We start from the raw sequence: 21,375 nt of genomic DNA, 5'->3' as shown, positions 1-21,375 counted from the left end.
GGGGGGGAGAGAGAAGAAGGTGCTTGTAAAGCCGTAAAAAAACAAGAACCTTCAAATAAAATTAAAACTGCTTTTTTGGACATAAAAAAAAAGAAAAGAATACATTTATTTTACAAGTACACATAACAATTCTCCATAAAAAGATGACGAATACAAAATGGAGAATCATGGCGAAAATCAATGGAGAAAGCAGTTCTCCATTTCAGCATTGAATACACTCTCGGCGAATTCCACTAAAAACCCCATTGAAAACCACTGGAGAATCGCGGAGAATCACAAACGGAGAATCGCCAGACATTCACTCTTCATTTGCAGTGAATTGTGCCCATTGAATAGGGCAAATTGTTTTTTCAGGGAGAAAATTCCATGTAAACCCGGCGAATTGCCTGATTCCCCAGAAAATATGGCGAATCAGAGGCATTGAATGATGGCCTTAGAGGCAAATTCCTTCTCAAATGGACAAAACCAGGGGCCTTATTTTGGTTCATTCTTTCTGACAAAATCCTTCTTAGATGGGCAAAACCATGTGCACTGCAGGGGGGCAGATGTAACATGTGCAGAGAGAATTAGATTTGGGTGGGGTTTTACTTCAAAGTGAGATCTATATTGCAGTGTAAAAATAAAGCAGTCAGTATTTACCCTGCACAGAAATAAAATTACTCACCCAAATCTAATTCTCTCTGCACATGTTACATCTGCCCCCCTGCAGTGCACATGGTTTTGTCCATCTAAGAAGGATTTTGTCAGAAAGAATGAACCAAAATAAGGCCCCATGTGCACTGCAGGTGGTGCAGATACAACATGTGCAGAGAGAGTTAAGGTGCGTACACACGGGGGGGGGGGGGGGGGATATATTGCTAGCAATATATTGCTTGCAATATATTGCTGAGCAATATATTGCTCAGTGTCTCCTTTTCATCAGCGACCAGAGATGGTCGCTGATGAAAGGGAACCTCTGCCGGCGGTGCCGCAGAGGTAATTAGCTGGTCGCAGGAGCAAGCTCCTGCGACCAGCGATTACAATGGGGCTTAAAACGGGAGCACGCACCCGGCGATTTATCACCGGGGCACACTCCCATCACTGGCAATATGGTCGCCTGCGACCATATTCCCAGCGATTATAGCCCCTATCGCCCCCGTGTGTACACAGCATTAGATTTGGGTGTGGTTTTTCTTCAAAGTGAGATCTATATTGCAGTGTGGAAGTAAAGCAGTCAGTATTTTCCCTGCACAGAAACAAAATAACTCACCCAAATCTAATTCTATCTGCACATGTTATATATGCCCCAGTGCAAATGGTTTTGGTCCATTTGAGAAGGAATTTGCCTCTAAGAGTGAACCAGAATAAGGCCCATAGGCTGGGACTTTATTTGAGCTTGTCCCAGTAGAACTTCTGTAGTGTACACTGACCTTGCTCTTCACCTTTCTTGGTATGTGAATGGGGAGATTGAAAACCTTTTGATTTGGCATGACTTGGACTTGTGTCTAAAGCTGGGTACACACTGCAGGGCTGGAAAATTGTTCAGTAGGGAACAATGTTACTGAAGAACAAAATGATTATGCTCCATACCTCACTAACATTGTATAGGTGGCTAGCAATATTGCTTGGTTTGATGCAACACATAAAGTGTCCGTTGCAGCGACCGCAGGACCACACAATCCCGGTACACGCTGTGCGATGTAGGCGATATGTTATTACAAAATGACCTGTTGTGCCGACATTGTTTCAATGTGTACCCATTATAACAATCAAAGACTATAATTCTTATTTGATACCTTATTCCTAATAGCACTAGTCTGGTTGAATTGTGAAATGTGGCTCTTTAGTTGGAATATTTTTCTATTTTTACTTTGTTTCTTAATTATTCTAGTAGTTTTGTGTGCTGGCGTTAATAGAAAAGACTGCCCACCTAATACACCAACAGGAAGTAGATATGAGCATACACTATGGAAAGGATTTGCACAAGTTTACAAAAGGAGAAACACTTACTTTATTTCTCTTAAAAGTACCATTGATTTAGATAAATTAGAGTAGAGCTTTAAAATGCAAATAAAAGTGCTTAGTGAATGATAGAAGACTATGGGCAGTATTCAATGAGAATATTCTCCGTGCATGGCGAGAGTTTTTTTTCTCTCGCCATGCACTCGCCGTGTTTTTGCGGAGATTCTCCATGTTTGGAGATTCTCCGTCACAGGTCTTTAGAGAGTATTCAATGTGACTGAGACTCGCCGCCCCTCGCGTCGAGTCTCAGCCAATCCGGCGTCATGAGGTGACTGCCGCCGGGAGCCTGAGGACGGCGGCAGGCAGGGCATGTTGACCCCTGGCAAAGGGCATGCAACCCGTAGCAATAAGCATGTAGGTAAGCGCGGCACTTATGTGACATAATATGTACTAAGCATTATAGCGTGTGGTATTATATGCAATGGACAGTGGCGTAAGTTCATATAAGGTGCCCGGAGGCGGCAAAGATGGTAGTGCCCCCCCAACTACACATACATAGCATAAGTGACCCCCAGATCTACAGACAGCGCCTGCAAACTTCAGAATGTAGTAGCTGAAACTAGGATTTCTGTCCCCCCCCATCACCAAACACTGTCCCCCATATATATGTATACACATACATACACACACACAGTCACACACATGCATACATACACCATTGCATACATTCACTCACAAATATACATAGTCAAACACCTGTATCATACATATACAGTCACACCCATGCACACATACAGTACAATAGTAACGTACACAGATAAATATATAGTGCACATTCCTGTCACACTCACCATGATGCTGTAGAGCCTGCCGTTTAGCCCCGCCCCCTTTTTGGGCTGCTGCTCGAAGCCTGCTAGGGTGATTCATAAAAACTCTTGGGAGGCTGGGAAGGTGTGTGAGGAGCTGAGATTATTAGCCCCCTCTTCATCTGGCTGCCAGAGAACTGACAGCATTACAGTGACTGTCAGTGAGTGAAGAAACTAAAAGTACATTAAAGCTCCCAGCAGCCCTGAGCTTCCTTTCCGCAAGGGCTGCTAGGAACTGTAGTTTACTTTCATTTTCATCCCTACCCTGCACCTATGACCTGGCTGCTGCAGCAGTGATATCGGCACTCACTTTGATCTGGCTCCTGCGTCAGGTCATGCCCCCATAGTTGTGGTGCTGGCTCCTACTTTCCTGTGACAACTGCAGCAGCAGGTACATTACCTCTTACTGCAGAAGTCACAGGCTCCTGGTGCCGGCTCCTCAGTGCCCCCCCAGTGGCTAACGCCCGGCGGTCAATGTCTCCATTGCCTCCGGGAGTTACGCCACTGGCAATGGACATTATAGTGTGGCTTCATGTGTAATGGGCATGCCTGTGTTTGGTAGAACATGTAATGTTCATTACGGTGTGTGTTGTAATATGTAATAGGTATTACGATGTGTGGCATAATGTGTAATGGGCATTGTGGTGTGTGGCATAATGTGTAATGTGCATTATGGTGTGGGGTATAGCGTGTAATGGGCATTATGGCATGTGGAATAACATGCAATGAGTGTTTGACATGTGTAATAGGCATTGTGTTGTAAATTTTTGTCCACGGCTTCGGCACGCACTACCCCTATTTTTAGTTTGTCTGGCTCCTACACTTTCATCCTGGCTCCTAGATTATTAAAACATTTGTCAAGCCCTGAGGTAGACATTTAATTTAGAGCTACCACATGTATTTACACACACACACACACACACACACACATTCTAGGGTTAATTTTTATTGCCAATTACCCTAGTGTTCATTCTAGCACCTGATATCTTTGAAAACCCATGCAGTTCCTCTTCCCTGCCTGGGGTGTCGCTGTCTGCTGTAGTGCTTCTAGCACAGTGTGGTCTGTATATCAGCACCGTGCCCGAAGCATTGCGAGCGAAGCGAGGGGATGCGGTGCACTTCAAACTGTGTCCATGTCGACATTCGGGTAAAAAAACAGTGAAAAACCCCATGTTGACCTAATGCTTGTGTTGACCTTATGTCCAGTCGACCTTGACCCATGACGACCTTGCTGCATGTCGACCTAGTGGTGTTGACCAAATGATTGTCGACCTAGTTGTTGTAGACCAAACAATCCACACCCCTTTTCCATATGACAATGCTAGTATTAGGCATCATTTTTGCTGATTAATTCGATATATGACACTTGTATATGTATATATGTGTGCAACTGAGTCTCTGAATAAGAGACTATAATGTAGTCTATAAAGAGCTATAATGTAGCAGCCACAGCTTATCTGTTGTGTTCTGTATACAGACTCAGTCACACAAAATATTCAAGTCTTGCATATTAAATGGCAGAAGCAAACACTGACAGCCCACTCCTGCAAGTCTGCTTAAGAAAACATCACTTGGGTGTATAAATAGTTAACTTCTACATAAGCATGCCAGATTTAACAGCATTTTAAATACAGATGTCTTCATACACAGAGATGTGTATGAAGACATCTGTATTTAAAATGCTGTTAAATCTGGCATGCTTATGTAGAATTTAACTATTTATACACCCAAGTGATGTTTTCTTAAGCAGACTTGTTGAATTATGATGTTCTGTAATATCTGTAAAGACCACAACAATAACAAATTTGCAGGTAGTTGTCCTTACAAAACTGCACATTATTTTATGAAATAGAGAACACATACATAATATGTTATACATAATTTGCAAATAACATACATATGTCAAATACTTACACAAATAAAATTATTCCTGTGTTCGCCAAAGCATAAGCCAAGCCCAGAATCCCGCTTCCCATAATGGCATTGCTCAAGTTAAAGACAGACATTCCAATAGACGTCATGCCAGGACTCTGCAGATGGTAAATGCTTGCAGTGAATAAAAATTATTAACATTTAAAATATACATTTTAAAACACTATTAATACTGCTGGCAAACAATCAGAATGTCAACCCCAGAATATTTGAATATACTGAATGTCATCATGTATAGAATGTTAAGATATAGCATATACTGTAGCTTCAGCAACCCTGTCATAGGGGTGTATTCAATGCCGGGGGCGAGCGGTGACAGCGAGCAGTGCTGCCTGCTCACTATCATCGCTCGACCGGTCAGTATTCAACTGATCCCCCCACATATTCCGAGTCCCCCTCGCTCTGTTTTTGGAGTGAGGGGGAATCGGCGTATGTGGCCGCAGAAGCAGCGAGACTCGCAGCTACATGCAGAGGGCTCCCTGCATCAGCCGCGAGCCTTGCTGTTTAGGGGAATCCTCACTGTCACTCACCGGAACATTGAATACGGAGTGCGGCCTGCACGGGGGTTAAACAGTGAGGATCACTTGTTTTCCGCCATTTAACCCCCTCGCTGGCCGCTCGCACCAGCTTTGAATATTACCCATAATGTATATCAGTGGAACATAATCTATGAATCAGAGCAAAAACCAAGCCATGCTATTTAGTGTGACTGCTAGTCATCTTTTTGTAAACCAATTGGTAGTGATTCGTAGTGAACAAAGCATAAATAGTAATTTTACAATTTGGTGAAACCATGTTACACTGTAGGTGAAGAAATGTGAATATGCAGATTTAGATTTGGAGGGGTGTTTCAAAACTCAAATCTAAATTGCGGTACAATTTAAATAAATCTGTCCAGCACATGTGGACTACATGCAAAATCAGCCAGTACTGGAGGGCCGTGCAAAAATTTCGCATTTAAAGAATATATGATTAATTTTTTGATTAGGTTGGTGTTTTATAGTAGGATGAAAAAAGAACCATTTCATTTGTAGCCATTTTGAGTAGCCGAGCAAAACTGATCAGTATCAACGAAAGAACTCTAGGAGTAAAGAACTCTAGGGCCAAAAGTCAATGTTTAACCTTGATTTTTAAACAAACAACACAATATGTAATTTAAAATTAACAATTTGTCCGAAGCAGAGAACTTAATCTTTAAAATGGTACCTCATTTATGGATTTTGGTTAAGGATTAAGGGAGAAAAACGGCTCATAATTTTCTTCCGGGCCACCTAGTATGTTTTATTTATTTTTCCTTTAATTTTACACATACCTCAGGAGGAGCCCTTCCCCTTATTATAGAAAAGGAGTTTAGATCACTGAGAGACCTCTTGGCAGAGACAGGGAAGGATGTATCAGGGACTGTGTATAGAGGCCTGTGCTGCGATCCCCACTGCTAGCTACACCTGAGGTCTGGAAGGTTAGCAGCCTTTGTTCCCGCTGCCTTTGTATGCGCCAACTGTTCGTCCCGCGGCTTTGCAAGCAGGGATGTGGTGCAGCCTGCAGGTTCTCTGGCATGTACTGAGGTCCACGTGCACTCGTCCTGATGTAGTTACACCGAGCACGAGGCTCTGCTGTCAGCCAGGAGGCGGTGTCAGGGGTCGGTCTCCAACTGGGGCCGCATGTCACATGTGTGCGTCTGGCAGTGAGGCTGAGGTGCAGGAGTTCTAAGTAGCTGAGCGGCCTCTGTTTTAGCTGTCAGGTGTGCGTGTGTGTGGAGGGGACAGAGACTGCACAGCGGTATGGTAGCAGCACAAGCGGTAATGTATCAGTGCTGCTAGTCTTATGAGTGGGTGGAATCCCCCATGTTTTTCATGCAGTGATGGGGGGATAGAGACTGCACAGCAGTCTAATGGCAGCACTGTCAGTTTATGGTAAATGTTTATAACTTAAAGTGAAGCCATGAAAGTTATAGTATAATTTCTTCCATTGTTATGAGTAAGTTATGGTAAAGATTGTGAAATCTAAAACGGGTTTTAAATGTTATTATGGTTCTATAGTTTCCTCGTGTTATCAGATGCTTAGCATGTGACACCCCAACACACTATTAACTTTGATTTGTAAACAAACAATACAATTGTAAATTAACAATTCGTCAGAAGTGGAGATCTTAATCTTTCAACTGATACCTCATTTATAGAATAAAGGGAGAAAAGGGGAGCATCATGAAAAATCACATTCTAAAAATAATATATATGATTTACCCTGCATGCAAAAATACATGAAATTGCCCCCCTGCATTGCAACATAGTTTGTTTAGGTGCACAGTTAAGGTGCCCATCCACTAGGCTGATTTAGGCCCTTTAAATCAAATTTCAATGTATTGGGCCAAGAAATCAAGATAAAAAGTGTCAAATCCGGTGTGTTTTGTCTGTAATTCCAGTCTGCAGTCCCATGTGGATCAGATCTGAGCCAGAGATTGGTACTGCTGCAACAAGAATCCACCTGATCCCGCAATGAGACTGGGATCGCCTATGATTCATCGCATGCACAAGGACAGCATACGATGTTGTCAGGGTATTGAGGTATCAAGCGATACCTTCATGTAATGGATAGGTGTCTTTACTCACATTTTTGTTTTGCCCCCAACTCAGTATTGTGCACTACCGCAAAAAGTTAATTATTGTGATGCAATATTAATATTTTGATAAAGTTCACAGTTCATATTATAAACAATTATAGAATTCACATGTAAAGAAAGGCAATGGAGTCTAAGGGGGGTATTCAATGTCAGGGTCACGGCGGTCGAGCTTGCTCGACCGCCGTGACCCAGTCCCGTTCTCGGTCAGCTCGACCGAGAACACGCAGGCGGGATTCAATGCCCCGCCTGCCGGGGAGCGAAAAGGGGGCGTGGCCGTGAGTTGCGGCCGGGAAGAGGCGAGCTGCAGCCGGCAAGCTCGTCACTTCCCGGCTGTTTTCGGCAGAACGAGCCCGACAGCTAGTGATGTCGGGCTCGTTCTGCCGAGATACCCTGCTCAATGCTGTCAGGGAAGACAGCATTGAATAGGGCCCGGCGGGCATCTCCCTGATGGGAGGTGCTCGCCGGAGATTGAATATCCCCCTAAATCTGTTTACAAAGTGATACAATGCAGTGTCCATTACTTATTTCCATTTTAATTTCCGTTGTGTTTTGCAGATTCAGGGGGGGTATTCAATCCTTGTCGTCCTTCCGCAACCATCTCCCGACGGGGGAGATGGCTGCGGGGCCCTATTCAATGCTGACTTCCCCGACAGCATTGAACAGGGTTTCTCCACAGAACGAGCCCGACATCACAAGCTGTCGGGCTCGTTGATAAAAGCCGGAAATAGGCGAGCTCCTGGCCGGAGCTCATCTATTTCCGTCCTCAACGCGCGGCCACGCCCCTTTCTCACTGCTCGGCGGCTGGGACGTTGAATCCCGACCACCGAGCTCCAGTCGAGCAAAGCGAGAACGGGACAGGGGCACGGCTGTCGAGCTTGCTTGACAGCCGTTCCCTTGACATTGAATACCCCCCTCAGTCGCACACAGATTGAAAATTATTCCATATCAAATCAATCAGTGCAGTGTCATGAAGCAGCTTCCGTTTGCCGCTTATGCTGGAGACAAACTGGGCAATTTGTGGCAACGCAAATATTGTTAACGATATCAGTGCTGCTGCGGGCAAACTATATTGAGTGTACAAACTGAACAATATCACTCACTGGGACCCCTGCTATGTACATGCATCGTTATCAATGTTATTGATATAGTCAACATTGCGCTGCATGTACAGACAACGGGGGGACAGAGGATATTGATATTGAGCATATAAACTAGCCAATTTTCCCAATATTATTATTTAAAAAAAATGGTATAATGCATATGGTTAATGTATCTCTCAGTGCGTACCCAGCAGAAGAAATAAAAAAGTTAGAGCAAAAAATAAATAAAATAAGGGAAATGTATGCTCTGTGCAAGCCAAATAGCGCATGGCATATTGAAGCTAGGAGTGTGAGAACACACCTGTAGTTTCCCCACACAGAGGAACTGGTAATGAAGCCAGAGCAAAAGTACACTTACGTAATCATCACAGGATTTCTTTTTTTCAAGATGACTGTTAGTAAGACTTCTTCTACTTTCACGGTCAGCAATAAATTTACTGTGGAGATAGTAAATTACATTTTGTGTGCGATTATACACAGTATTTTCAATAACAATCTGTAATCTGATTTTTTTAATCAAAAGAGGAGATAACACTTACTAGCCTTATGCTTAAATATTATTTATCTATGTTATTACATGGGGATTGGTATAAACCCTAATAGCAACTTTGTGGTCTTCTTGAATATTAAAACTGCATGACTCCTATTGCTAACAGTTAGCAGCCACTGACATTATCTACACAAATGCCAACTGTCACTCTCTCAGTGCACACTCATACATTATACCAGCCTTGTTCTCACACAGGCGGAGATGTATTATACAGGCGTGTATGGTGCCGCTATAGCACTTCCTGCTTTACCTCATTACTGAGGCGAAGCATTAAGCTACATTGACAAGATGTATTAATATATTGTATGCCAAAGCGGGGCAGTTAAAACTCTCCCCTCAGGCGATCTCCGCTAGAGAACACAGCAGTAAGCTAATGCGCTATCTCCCTGCCTGGCGGACTCTCACATGCACCTCGCTACCCACCACAGACATGTACCTGTGGCGGAGTATGGGCAACGACACCTGCAGCTGTCAAAAACGGTTTAGCTTAGCATGAAATACAGAGATCACGGAAATAATACAAAGGCTGCGGAAGGTTACAGGATTATTCATAGGTCCCACTTAAGGGTCCTGGTGTGGCAGCCATTTAAGGCGCTCTACAAAAGATTATGGTGGGAAGTAAAGGCAATGCTTGGAATTGATAAATGTGAATGACTGTGTTTATGGGGTTGGGTACACTTGCTGAAGGGACCGCTGATGACTGACATCCCAACCGGGCAGATATATTTTAATGCCCATCCAGTTGTGATATCAGGCACAACTTATTGGGCAGAAGATTGGAAAGTGTGTATGAACTGATCCAAGATCAACTAAAATCCCTATTTCATTATTTGCAGTCCTCAGTCCCCACAGTTCACATTTTTCAGGTCACCTGGCAGGTGAACAGGTGTACTTATTACTCACTGACACATTTAAAAATATCCACAGGTGAAGCCAATTATTTCACTAGTGCTTCTGTTCGGTAACCTGCAAAACATGCACTGTATGCGGTCCTGGGGGTCTCGTGTTTCTTTAAAAAAACATGATGTTCTAGAAAGAAAGTACAGACTCAACACATCACACAAAGGCATGAAACATAGGCCCTGATTCAGATCTGATCGCAGTACAAATTTGTTCTCAAAATGGGCCAAACCATGTGCACTGCAGGTGTGGCAGATGTAACATGTATAGAGAGAGTTAGATTTGTATGTTATTTTGTTTCTGTGCAGGGTAAATAATGACTGCATTATTTTTACACTGCAATTTAGTTTTCAGTTTCAACACACCCCACCCAAATTTAACTCTCTCTGCACATGTTACATCTGCCCCACCTGTAGTGCACATGGTTTTGCCCATTTTGAGAACAAATTTGTACTGGGATCAGATCTGAATAAGGGCCATATACCATTATTGCATCCAAGCTTATTGTGACTTGCTAAAATGTCTGCGGTGGTAGAGAAGTATCTTATACAATTGTTGCAATAATGCTCCTTTGCTTATTTATTTATTATTTATTCTTATGCATATATGTCAGAAGAAAACATTTTTACATATCCTACATCTGTAGTATTGAATTCCTTGTAGAAGTTTCAAGGAACATTAGTATTAATAGCAAGACAATAGATCAGAGACTCTTACAATATCAGTGGAAATATGAGATACTGTATGATTGAAAGACAGCCAATCTGTTGTAACACAGATAAGAAGAAATTCCAAGAATGTCATTACTCAAATGTTGATCACTATAGGATCAAGTGACCATTATATAGGATCACATCACCAGCTTCCTGGTCATTAATATTATATACACCAATAACGGTATCTCAATGGATGTATATTAACCCCTTGAGTGGTATGCCTGGAAATTTCCCAGGCTCAGCTGCGCTGCCGCAGCGGGCTGTCCCGGAAAATTTCCGGGCATACCACAAATATGAAATAGGTGCGCACCAGTGGTGTCCAGGTGTGCACCACTGGCGCAGCACCTCTAGAGTGCCCCCCCCCCCCAGTCAGTCTCCATACCCTCCCATCACCTGTGCTCCGGAGATCGCACGCCGGAGCTCTTCTAACCCTGCTCCCCCAGCCGCCATACTTTTAGTAGCAATGACAAAGGCGGCAGGCTCGGGGATGTTCGGGGGGACTCAGGAGTGCTCAGGCACCCGAGTCCTCCCGATGCCACCGCGAACATGCCCCAGCCTGCCGCCGACATCACTACTGAATGTGACACGCCGGTGGCTAAGGCAGCGGGGACAGCGGCGGCAGGGAAGCTCCGGCGTACTAACGCCGGAGCAGAGGTGAGGGAGGGGGGCCCGGCTTCCAACTATGGTGGGATTTGCTGGGGCAGGACAAACCTGCCCTGGTAGGTTTGTCCTGCCCCAGCAAAACCTACCATTCAAGGGGTTAATAGCAATTCTTTGATGAGGTCTGACAGTCGCCGCAGTATAACATCTTCGCGGTCCAACTTCAAGCCACAGTCTTTGCAGTATAACTTCACGCCACAGTCTTCGCAGTATATCTTCAAGCCACAGTATATCTTCCTTAAAGCTACAGATACCAGTTCTTCTACAAGACTGCAATCCATTGTATAATACAGTCCTTGTCTTTCAAGCTTCGCCCCTAATCTCCTAAAGTCTCAATGCCGAAGACTTTATTATTCTCTATTCATTAGAGACTATTACTACTGAAGTTCGTATAATCTAAATATTCTTTTGAATTGTATTGCAGAATTCATATTCTATATTGCAGAAGCATTCTTCAGTATCCTCTGCATTCTTCCACAGTTACATGAGTAGACATTACATTCGACCTCCAAGTTTCCATCCTCCAGTCGGCCCCTCAGTTCCCCAGCACTCGCCAGTTCCCTCATCCCATCCTAATCTGACACACAGAGCCTTATGTCCAACTCTACATCAGCACCCTAATGTTTAATTTCAGATTTGCACTGACTGACATGCTAATTTGTAAGTATAACCATTACCACAAAATACATTTGTATTTTGTTCCCAACTTTAAATCAAAGTATTTTGTAATGTAGCATCAAATGGTCATCTGTATGCTAGAAATTGTGCTACTCACTTACATGTAATTTACACTATTTATCATCAAGACACAGAGTATGTGTGTGAAAGCATGGCCACGTCATTTTTCAAGCACTGTTAATTTTGCAGACAGGCCCCATTAAAGCACATTTAGAAAATATAAGTGTGTGGTCTGCTTTAATTGAAACTGATTTTCAAAGCTTTACTGCTACAAATAAACCTTTAGTCTAGCCATAGCGAGGTTCTAATTGTCTCTCTGAGTCATGGGCTTTGTTGATTAGAACTGCTGTAGTGTCCTGTTAGTCACTGTGTCTATGTAAAATCAGATCTATGTGCAGGATTCTGGAATTCAGAACACATCTAGCCAGCTATATAAAAGGATATTATAAAGGTTGGACTATTTTTCATTATTTGATCTGGATGTTGGATAGTATGCAATGGTGACCAGAAAACATTGAATTACAATTTGATGATTTTATGTCCTTCCCCCTAAATCTATTGTGTAAAAGACGGATGGGGAACCTTTGGCCCTCCAGCTGTTGTTGAACTACAGTACATGCCTGCTACAGTTTTGCTATTTGGCCATACTAAAACTGTTGCATGGCATGCTGGGATGTGTAGTTCAACAACAGCTGGCGGGCTGAAGGTTCCCATCCCTGGTGTAAAACATGGGGGTAGATTTGCTAAAATTATAAACTAATCAGATTCTAGCTATCATTTTCAGTATTGTACTAGATAAGTGGTAGCTAGAATCTGATTTGTAGTTGTAGGAATAACCTTCACTTTTCTTTTATAGAACATTAATATCAACCCCCAATATATCAATAAAACCTTGTTGAATGATAAAAAAATGTCCTCTGCAAAACTGGCCTGTAGTGATGATGGTTAATATATCACGCCCACAGGCAAGATATCGCTGAGATGTTTAGGTTAGTTAATCCTTGGGTAAATATAGCTCTAAAATACCCATGGAATCTATTCACTATCATTTCAATCTAGACAGAACATTTCAGGCAGTTACCTACCGGTAGTTATCATTAAAGGAAAGTTTCTCACCTGCTAATACGATTGCCGTCTGCCTCAATCAGCTCATTGGAATCATTACTAATGTTATCATCTTCCGGCGTGGTCATATTCTGTAATTCGGTCAATTCCAAGCCGTTTTTGAAAGGCATCTTTAAAGGATATTTTCCAGTTGCTACAGTAGCCTTCCTTTTGTTTTTGTTTTTCTTGAAAAATGTTCAATGGAGATCCTTATTGAAAAAGAAGATATACTGTTGTGAAAACATTGATTCATCTACACGAAAATTGTATTCCGCATTCATACTTGAGGTCAGATGCAACAAGCTTCAAAAAGTGATAAGGTTGAGAGTGATAATGTACCAGCCAATCAGCTCAGAACTGCAATGTTACAGGCTGGGTTGGAAAGGACGGTAAGGAGCTGGTTGGCTGTTTGTTTATCACTCTCTACTTTATCACTTTTTGCAACTTGGTGTAGTGTTCTTTCTAGGAACTGCATATAAAGGTTTCTTTCTGGTCTGGCTGTTCTTTCACTGGATGTATACCATTCCAGTGAAAGAACAGCCAGACCAGAAAGAAACCTTTATGTGCATGTAGGGCACCTCCACTAGGTCAGTTTGGTGATGAGGGGTGCCAGATGAATAATGAAAATACTACATTGAACACTTGTATCGGTGATATTGAAATATATCTTAATTAGGACAGCGCTGGTGTCCTATACTTCATTTTTATTTGTTGTTAACGTTTAAGAGTGTGGTGGACTCTGAAGTATAGGCCTAGCTGCAGTCTACTGTGGCGCGATTAACGATTGGTATAACATTATTTTCATTCCTTCTAGGAACTGGATAGGGCAGGACAGTGCTGTACGGGGACATCATGAAGGGAGCGGACCGGCCCATCGAAGTCACCATTGTGGGTGGGCCCGGGCAGCCGATGGGGGCGGCCCAGGCAGCCGACATCACCGATGGGGGCGGCCCAAGTTGGCGCCATCACCAAAACGGGGCAGGCTGACTGCACACTGCCCCGCCGGCAGTGCGGAATCTCAGAATGGCGGTAGCCCAGGGACTCGCTGCGATGCTGCCTGATGTTGATTCATCGGGCAGTATCACATCCCCATAGAAACCCATGGGTGAAGCGGTTGGTGGCGGGACAGGAGGGATCATCACAGCAGGTAATGGAGATTCCTGCCGCTCCTAATTCATTCAGGGGGGATACCTAATATGTGCAAATAACACCCGAAAACAGGTGTTTTGGGGGGAATTACCTGCAAATATTATATGATAAATTTGCTCCTAAGACTTGGGGTTTTTCTTTACCCTTGTGGCAGCATTTTTATTTTTTATACCAATTTTAACTGAAAAAAGAGATTATAAGGTAGTATTATTTTTAATTCTTTGTTGATTTGATGTTGGATGACCTATGCTTTAATATGTATAAAAGTTTAATAATTGATACAGGTATTGTAATATCCCTAACTCAGTGGTTCCCAAAGTTTTTTGAATCTCGGCACCCTAAAGTATAAGATTTTTTTTCAGGGCACCCCTAGGCCAAAAGTTTCTTATTCAGAAACTTAGAAAAAAATATTAAATGAAATAAATTATTTTTATATGTCATAGTTAGGTTTAATTATGTAGTGAGGGGCAATATTTGTTTCTGTTTGTCCACATATTTTATGACTGGCAGCCACCAGCACTGGCTTTGCCTTTTACATTGAACATAAATAATTTGAATTTATCCTGGACCACCAATCCAAGGCACCCCTTAAAGAGTCCTTAGGCTCCCCAGGGAGCCTAGGCACACAGTTTGGGAACCACTGCCCTAACTGAATGTTTTGATGCATAAACTGAGGCATCCTACTGCTTGAACCAATGGAGGACTTACCAGATCTCTACGAATGTAGCAATATACATATATATATATACATGTAAAGCCAAACCTGTTTAAAGGAAGTTGTATAATTTAAAAACATACTGGTAGAATAATTGGCTCCCAAAAAAAGTAACCGTAGCATGTCTGTGTGCATGTACATGTGGTAGCAAACTCCACTGGGGCAGGGACTAATGTGAATGTTCAAATATTCATTGTAAAGCGCTGCAGAATATGTGTGCGCTATATAACTAACTGGTAATAAATAAATATTAATAATGGAAAGTGTTGTCTATACCGAAATGTTGTGTTGTTTAGTCCATTCCTTGGCCTCAGGAGGGGAGTGAATCTGCACTAGACTATTGAAGTAATTATGTACTAAATCGCATTCGAAATCCGACTTTGTCTAAAAACAATTGCACCCTATTACATTTGCGATTTTTTATTTTTTAAATGTGTGCACCCTATTACATATAACTAATAGGGTGATATTTAATAGGATGAGAGATCCATAAAGTGAGAGATTTGGTAAAAAATCTCCATAATTTTTTTAAAGCAGCAATCATGTACACTACAAAACCAAACTGGTTTTGCAGTGTAAATGATTGCCAATTTAAAAAAAAAAATGGAGATTTCTTATCAAATCTCTCACTTTCTGAATCTCTCATCCTATTAATTTCCCCCCAGAGTTTCCCTTTGCTGATATCCAATAAATATAAAGTGAATATAGCATAATGGATAGTGTCCCAGAATCAGAATCAGCTTTACTGGCCAGGTATACTTGCGTATACTACGAATTGGATTTGGGTTGCTGTGCAACAGCCAGTTAGGTAGCAGTTAAACAGTGACAGTACAGATATACATAACGCATACAGTTATAATACGCTAGATGTACCATGCGGATTATAGATGCAGGAAACACATACTGTATTCGCTAAGCAGCACAGTGCCTAGGCAGCCAAATTCAGCAAAATGTACTTGTTATCAATTAGCTTTTATGCGATCAGACCTTTTAATAATACTAAATTATGTGCTTACATATTGTTAGCTACTCACACAACATTGGTCAACATCGCATTGGGTCTCGGAGCTACCGTCAGTCTGAGATGGCGGTAGCCCATTGCAGCCTTCAGGGTCAGCGCTAACCGCGCATATGCAGACGCCCCGGCACAGAACATCGCAGGGACAGGCACCTTTTTGGAGCCCCTGTCCCTGTGAGAGCAGGAAGGTAAATCCTGCCGAAAAGATCGCATATCAAAATGTGATCCTTGGTGGCAGATCCCGTCCAGATTGCATTGTATATGTGATCCCAATGTGAGCCCATAATAAATGGGCCCTGAAATGAGTGATACAGAAGATACTAGGTGGCACTGAGTAAGAGTTAGAAGCGTGTTTCTGCTTTTCCAATTAATACTATTTTTCTTCACTCTCAGGGCGGGATGTATTAATATACATCGCCGCCCTTCGCCTGGCAGCTGCCGCGATGCTGCCGCATATGTACTAACATATGCGGCTAGCATCGAGTTGCGATGACGGAGACACCCCCGATACCTGTGATGTGGTCTGCGGGGGTCCCCGTCACCTCCCGGCGGCTGCCAGCGCCCCCCTGCGTCTCCTCCTCCCCCCTGAAGCCGGATGTCCTCCCGGCTGTGCCACCTGCTGGGGGAGGAGGAGATCAGGAGGACGGGGGGGCGTGGACGGCGGACGTCGGGCGGCGATAGAAGCCCATAGGCCAAGCCCATAGATACCCTGCCAAGCGAAAACGGGGCGAATGGGTGATGGTAAATAGGAAAATGCTGTAAAACCCCAGTTGTACCGCATTTTCCCTTTAGTACATCCCGCCCTCAATCTTTATGTAAAACAAATGAAAAAGTAAATCCCTCAATTTTGTCGATTTAAACAAAGGTGTGCGTCCAAGTTTACAACCCCCTTTTTTTATTTTTCGCATAAAAGTTTCCCATTGGTTGTTAGCATATTCACCCCCACCAAACACAAAAAAAAAACAGGTGGTCAGACCCAAATTAATAGGACTAATATAGTAGAGTGCAGACTTATCTCTTCCATCCTACATGCTTTTCCAATTGTCCAGAAGTTCTTCCCTGATACATCGTGGGCATTGCAGAGAATAAAGCAAATCTATTTGGAATGAGAGTATGCGCTAAAGACTGAAAATGTAAGTACTTGATAGTGGTAACTCAAGTAACAATACTGAGATGGTTTAGACCAGCGTTCGCCAACCCGTCGCTCGCGAGCGACGGGTAGCTCGCCGGGTGTTTTAGAGTAGCTCGGGGCTCAGTGACCTCCTGCCGCGCAGCGGGTCCTTGCTTGGCGGCAGGAGGTCAGGAAGTGAGTAAATGCCGCGTTTCTGGACCTGGCGGCGGCAGTGACCTCCTGCCGCGCAGCGGGTCCTTGCTTGGCGGCAGGAGGTCAGGACGTGAAATGTCCATTTGCATGGGATCGCATCAGCTGCAGCTGGGGACGTGACCTCCTGGGGCTCAGTGACCTCCTGCCGCGCAGCGGGTCCTTGCTTGGCGGCAGGAGGTCAGGAAGTGAGATGCCGCGTTTCTGGACCTGGCGGCGGCAGTGACCTCCTGCCGCGTAGCGCTTCCTAACTTGACGGCAGTGTGACCTCCTGACGTCCCCAACATGCCGCACAGCCTCTGCTTAACTCGGTCAGTTAATTTTTTTTTTTTTTTAACTGTGTGTGCGCAACTGTTTACTGCTTGAGGTATAATGGGCATCATGTGTATGGCATATGTTTAATGAGTCATTAAACATATGCCACACAAATAATGCCCATTAAACATATGCCCCACACCTTGATACTCATTAATTAATAATCATCAAGGTGTGGGGGGCATATGCCACACACATGATGCCACACACTTGATGCTCATTAATAATGAGCTTCACGCTGTGGGGCATTTGTATAATGGGCATCATGTGTGTGGCATATGCCCCAGATACCTTGATGATTATTAATTAATGAGCATCAAGGTGTGGGGCATATGTGTAATGGGCATCATTTGTGTGGCATATGTGTAATGAGCATCACGGTGTGGCATATGATTAATGGAGCATCACGGTGTGGGGCATATGATTAATGGAGCATCACGGTGTGGGGCATATGATTAATGGAGCATCACGGTGTGGCATATGATTAATGGAGCATCACGGTGTGGGGCATATGTATAATGGAGCATCACGGTGTGGCATATGTATAATGGAGCATCACGGTGTGGGGCATATGATTAATGGAGCATCACGGTGTGGCATATGTATAATGGACATCACGGTGTGGGGCATATGATTAATGGAGCATCACGGTGTGGCATATGTATAATGGAGCATCACGGTGTGGGGCATATGATTAATGGAGCATCACTGTGTGGCATATGTATAATGGGCATCACGGTGTGTGACATATGATTAATGGAGCATCACGGTGTGTGGCATATGATTAATGGAGCATCACGGTGTGTGGCATATGATTAATGGAGCATCACGGTGTGTGGCATATGATTAATGGAGCATCACGGTGTGGCATATGTATAATGGAGCATCACGGTGTGGGGCATTTGTATAACGGAGTATCACGTTGTTGGGCATATGTATAATGGGCATTGTGTGTGTGGCATATGTATAATGGAGCATCACGGTGCGGGGCATATTTATAATGGGTATCACGGACTGCACTATTGGGGTCATGTGTATCTGGCACTGCACTATTGAGGGCATATATGTATCACACCCCCATTTTCCATGGCCGCACCCCATGTGGCTACAGCTCTTAGAGAGCTGACCATGCCCCCATAGCAGAAAAAATGGGGGATGTAGCCTTGCAGGAGTTCCACGGTAGTAGCTGAACCCTCTAATTTTTGGCGCGTGCCTCCGGCACGCGCAGATGTCTCTTCTCCTCTACCTACAGTGTTGGGAGGTATGTTTGTGACATATTGGACATTGCAGTGTGTGCCATATTATGTCTGGGGCATTGCAGTGTGTTTTTTTTTATATTATGCAGATTTTTTAACAATTTTTACTTTAGTAGCTCTTCGGGCGGTTTATTTTGTCGCGAGTAGCTCCCGACCCAAAAAAGGTTGGAGACCACTGGTTTAGACTCTGCGGGTATACACCGTGATCTACTGTCTGGTGTCTTGCAAGCATCTGATGCAAGAGGAGAGAGCCCATCTGTGGAATACCCTGCTAGAGAGTAATTAGTAGAAAGGTGTGCATCTACGGCCTGTCACCTGGGCCTGGCTCCCTGTTACTATGTATTGCAGGGAATACTGGGAACACACACTGGGTGAGAGTGAGCACTGAAAATTAACATGCAAGTTCGTGTGGTGTGCTCCATTAAAATATATATGTCATACGCAACGTATAAGATCTAGACAGTGGTGAATAAATGAAAAATATAAGGGATTCATTATTTTCCATATATATATATATATATATATATATATATATATATATATATATATATATATATATACACACACACAATACTGTGGGGACCGGCACTCCACTAAATGAATCTCTTATACTGCTGTGCCTTCCAAGATCCAATCCAGACCATATGCGATATGTAGGCGGCACTCAAACAGACTTTCCAAGGTAACTTTTAAAATAGCCTTTATTCTCCGACGGCGTTTCGGGGCAATACAACCCCCGTTTTCAAGGACAGAAAACGGGGGTTGTATTGCCCCGAAACTCCGTCGGAGAATAAAGGCTATTTAAAAGTTACCTTGGAAAGTCTGTTTGAGTGCCGCCTACACATCGCATATATATATATATATATATATATATATATATATATATATATAAACACGGTGACATGCACTTGGTAAATTCAAGATACAATCGAACCACAATACAATCAGTAATTTTAAGGTATATTTTAGCCTCAGTTATGTCAAATAGTCAGCAAAAGATTGTCTGAGTAATCTTTAGAAATCTGAATGTGACAGAAGCACCAGAGAAGGGAATTGTGTGACACTGGTTGTGTGTTGCTTTGCTGAGAGACATGTGTATGACTGTGTGTGTGTGTGTGTGTGTGTATGACTGTGTGTGTGTGAGATTATACAGTGTTGTGTGACCTGCCAGGATTATGGTGGATGGAAACTGGGCTCTGAAGCGTCACCGCCCGGTAGCCAATCAGAGGCCGGAGTCTGCCAATGTGCTGTGTGCTGACAGCAATACATCAAGTAGCACCAGGCACACTGGCCGCCCGCTAGTGTACAATGTCACCGCTGCTGTGTAACACACACTACACATAGCACCAGTGTGTACCCCTGTGTAATAATGTCACTGCAGGTAGGGACAAACCAGAGAGATGCCCGGGGCCGGAGGCATGTGCAACAAGCACCATGACGTCAATGACACATCTCCCTGTGGTGATGGTGCTGAGGGGGCGGCTAGTGCTACTCGGGCGCCCCCGCATCCTGCTGCCCGCCACCAGCTATATACTAGCCGAGCAGCAATGACACATGGGCGAGCGGGCGGGGGGCAGCAGGGGTGAGGGGGGTACCCTACCATCCCGTCCATCAAGGCTGCCTCCATGGTGGGTGCCATGTGCAGCCCCAGCCTCTGCCTAGCCTCACAGCCTGTCTGTGGGAGCCTCTCCAGCAGCCCGCGGAGTAGCGGCCACCGCGCCGAGCAGCCCTGAGAAGGATGTGGGGAGATTACAGCCAGTTGCCCCCTGACTCCCCGTCCCAGGGTATACATGTCATACCCTCCTGGTCACCCAGTCCCACACTGCAATTCTCCCAGCAGCAGCAGCAGAAGGCCACTCTACTAGTATGTACTAATCAAATTCGCTGCTGTCTGTCCCACTAGCCTATGCTGCGCTACGAGTGCAGGCGAGCCGTTACCTGTGCGCTGGCGGTAATGAGGGAGTCCGGTGTCAGAGACCAGCAGGCAGCGCATCCAAAGGTGGGGTCGTGGCTGCTCCGGGCGGGCTGCTGGGGGCGGGCACGGAGACCGCGGATGATGATGCTGCTGCTGTGGCGGCGCCGGGACCTGATGCTGCTGCTGCTGCGTACTCTGCTGCTGAGCAGACAAAGGATTTCATCAGCCTGAGAGCGTGTGCCGGCGCCTCCTACACGTGTGTGCCCAGCCGCCGCCGCTGCTGCTGTGCTACTGGTAGCACCACACACACACGCTGGTGCCTATCTGCTGCTGTCACATACATACAGATCTATATATACACCCGCATACAGACGCCACCCCTTCATTCTGGTCACTCATCTTCCCTGTGTACCTGGGGCTGGGACTATTCCTATTCTGGTCACCTATATGATGTCACTGTAGAGCTGGGGACATGTGTGTCCCTAGTATGTGAGCATACTAAAGGCAACGATGACAGTGTTACAGTATATTGCCCTCAATCGTGTCCTTCACTTCCAAGGTCATGTTATTGCATGTTATAACTGGGTACATTCCCTTTTTAGATGTTCCACCAATTTAC

The 21,375-nt window shown here is 44.2% G+C and overlaps 1 protein-coding gene across 1 annotated transcript in view; it reads right to left on the bottom strand.

Moving 5' to 3' along the window:
- The window catches only part of SLC38A1 (solute carrier family 38 member 1), a 62,271-nt gene extending 41,187 nt beyond the window's left edge, over positions 1–21,084 (bottom strand). Inside the window, exons 1-4 of the mRNA XM_083182646.1 lie at positions 20,780–21,084; positions 13,080–13,276; positions 8,818–8,896; positions 4,722–4,837 (exon numbers count right to left, since the gene is read on the bottom strand). Of these exons, the coding sequence (XP_083038772.1) occupies positions 4,722–4,837; positions 8,818–8,896; positions 13,080–13,198 (314 nt within the window). The 5' untranslated portion in view covers positions 13,199–13,276; positions 20,780–21,084. The remainder of the gene's footprint in view (positions 1–4,721; positions 4,838–8,817; positions 8,897–13,079; positions 13,277–20,779) is intronic.
- Positions 21,085–21,375: the final 291 nt, after the last annotated feature.

Source organism: Crinia signifera, chromosome 4 (assembly GCF_055691185.1).
Source record: "Crinia signifera chromosome 4, ASM5569118v1, whole genome shotgun sequence".
In the NCBI taxonomy this organism is placed as follows: domain Eukaryota; kingdom Metazoa; phylum Chordata; class Amphibia; order Anura; family Myobatrachidae; genus Crinia; species Crinia signifera.
This window is presented reverse-complemented; position numbering and strand designations above follow the sequence as displayed.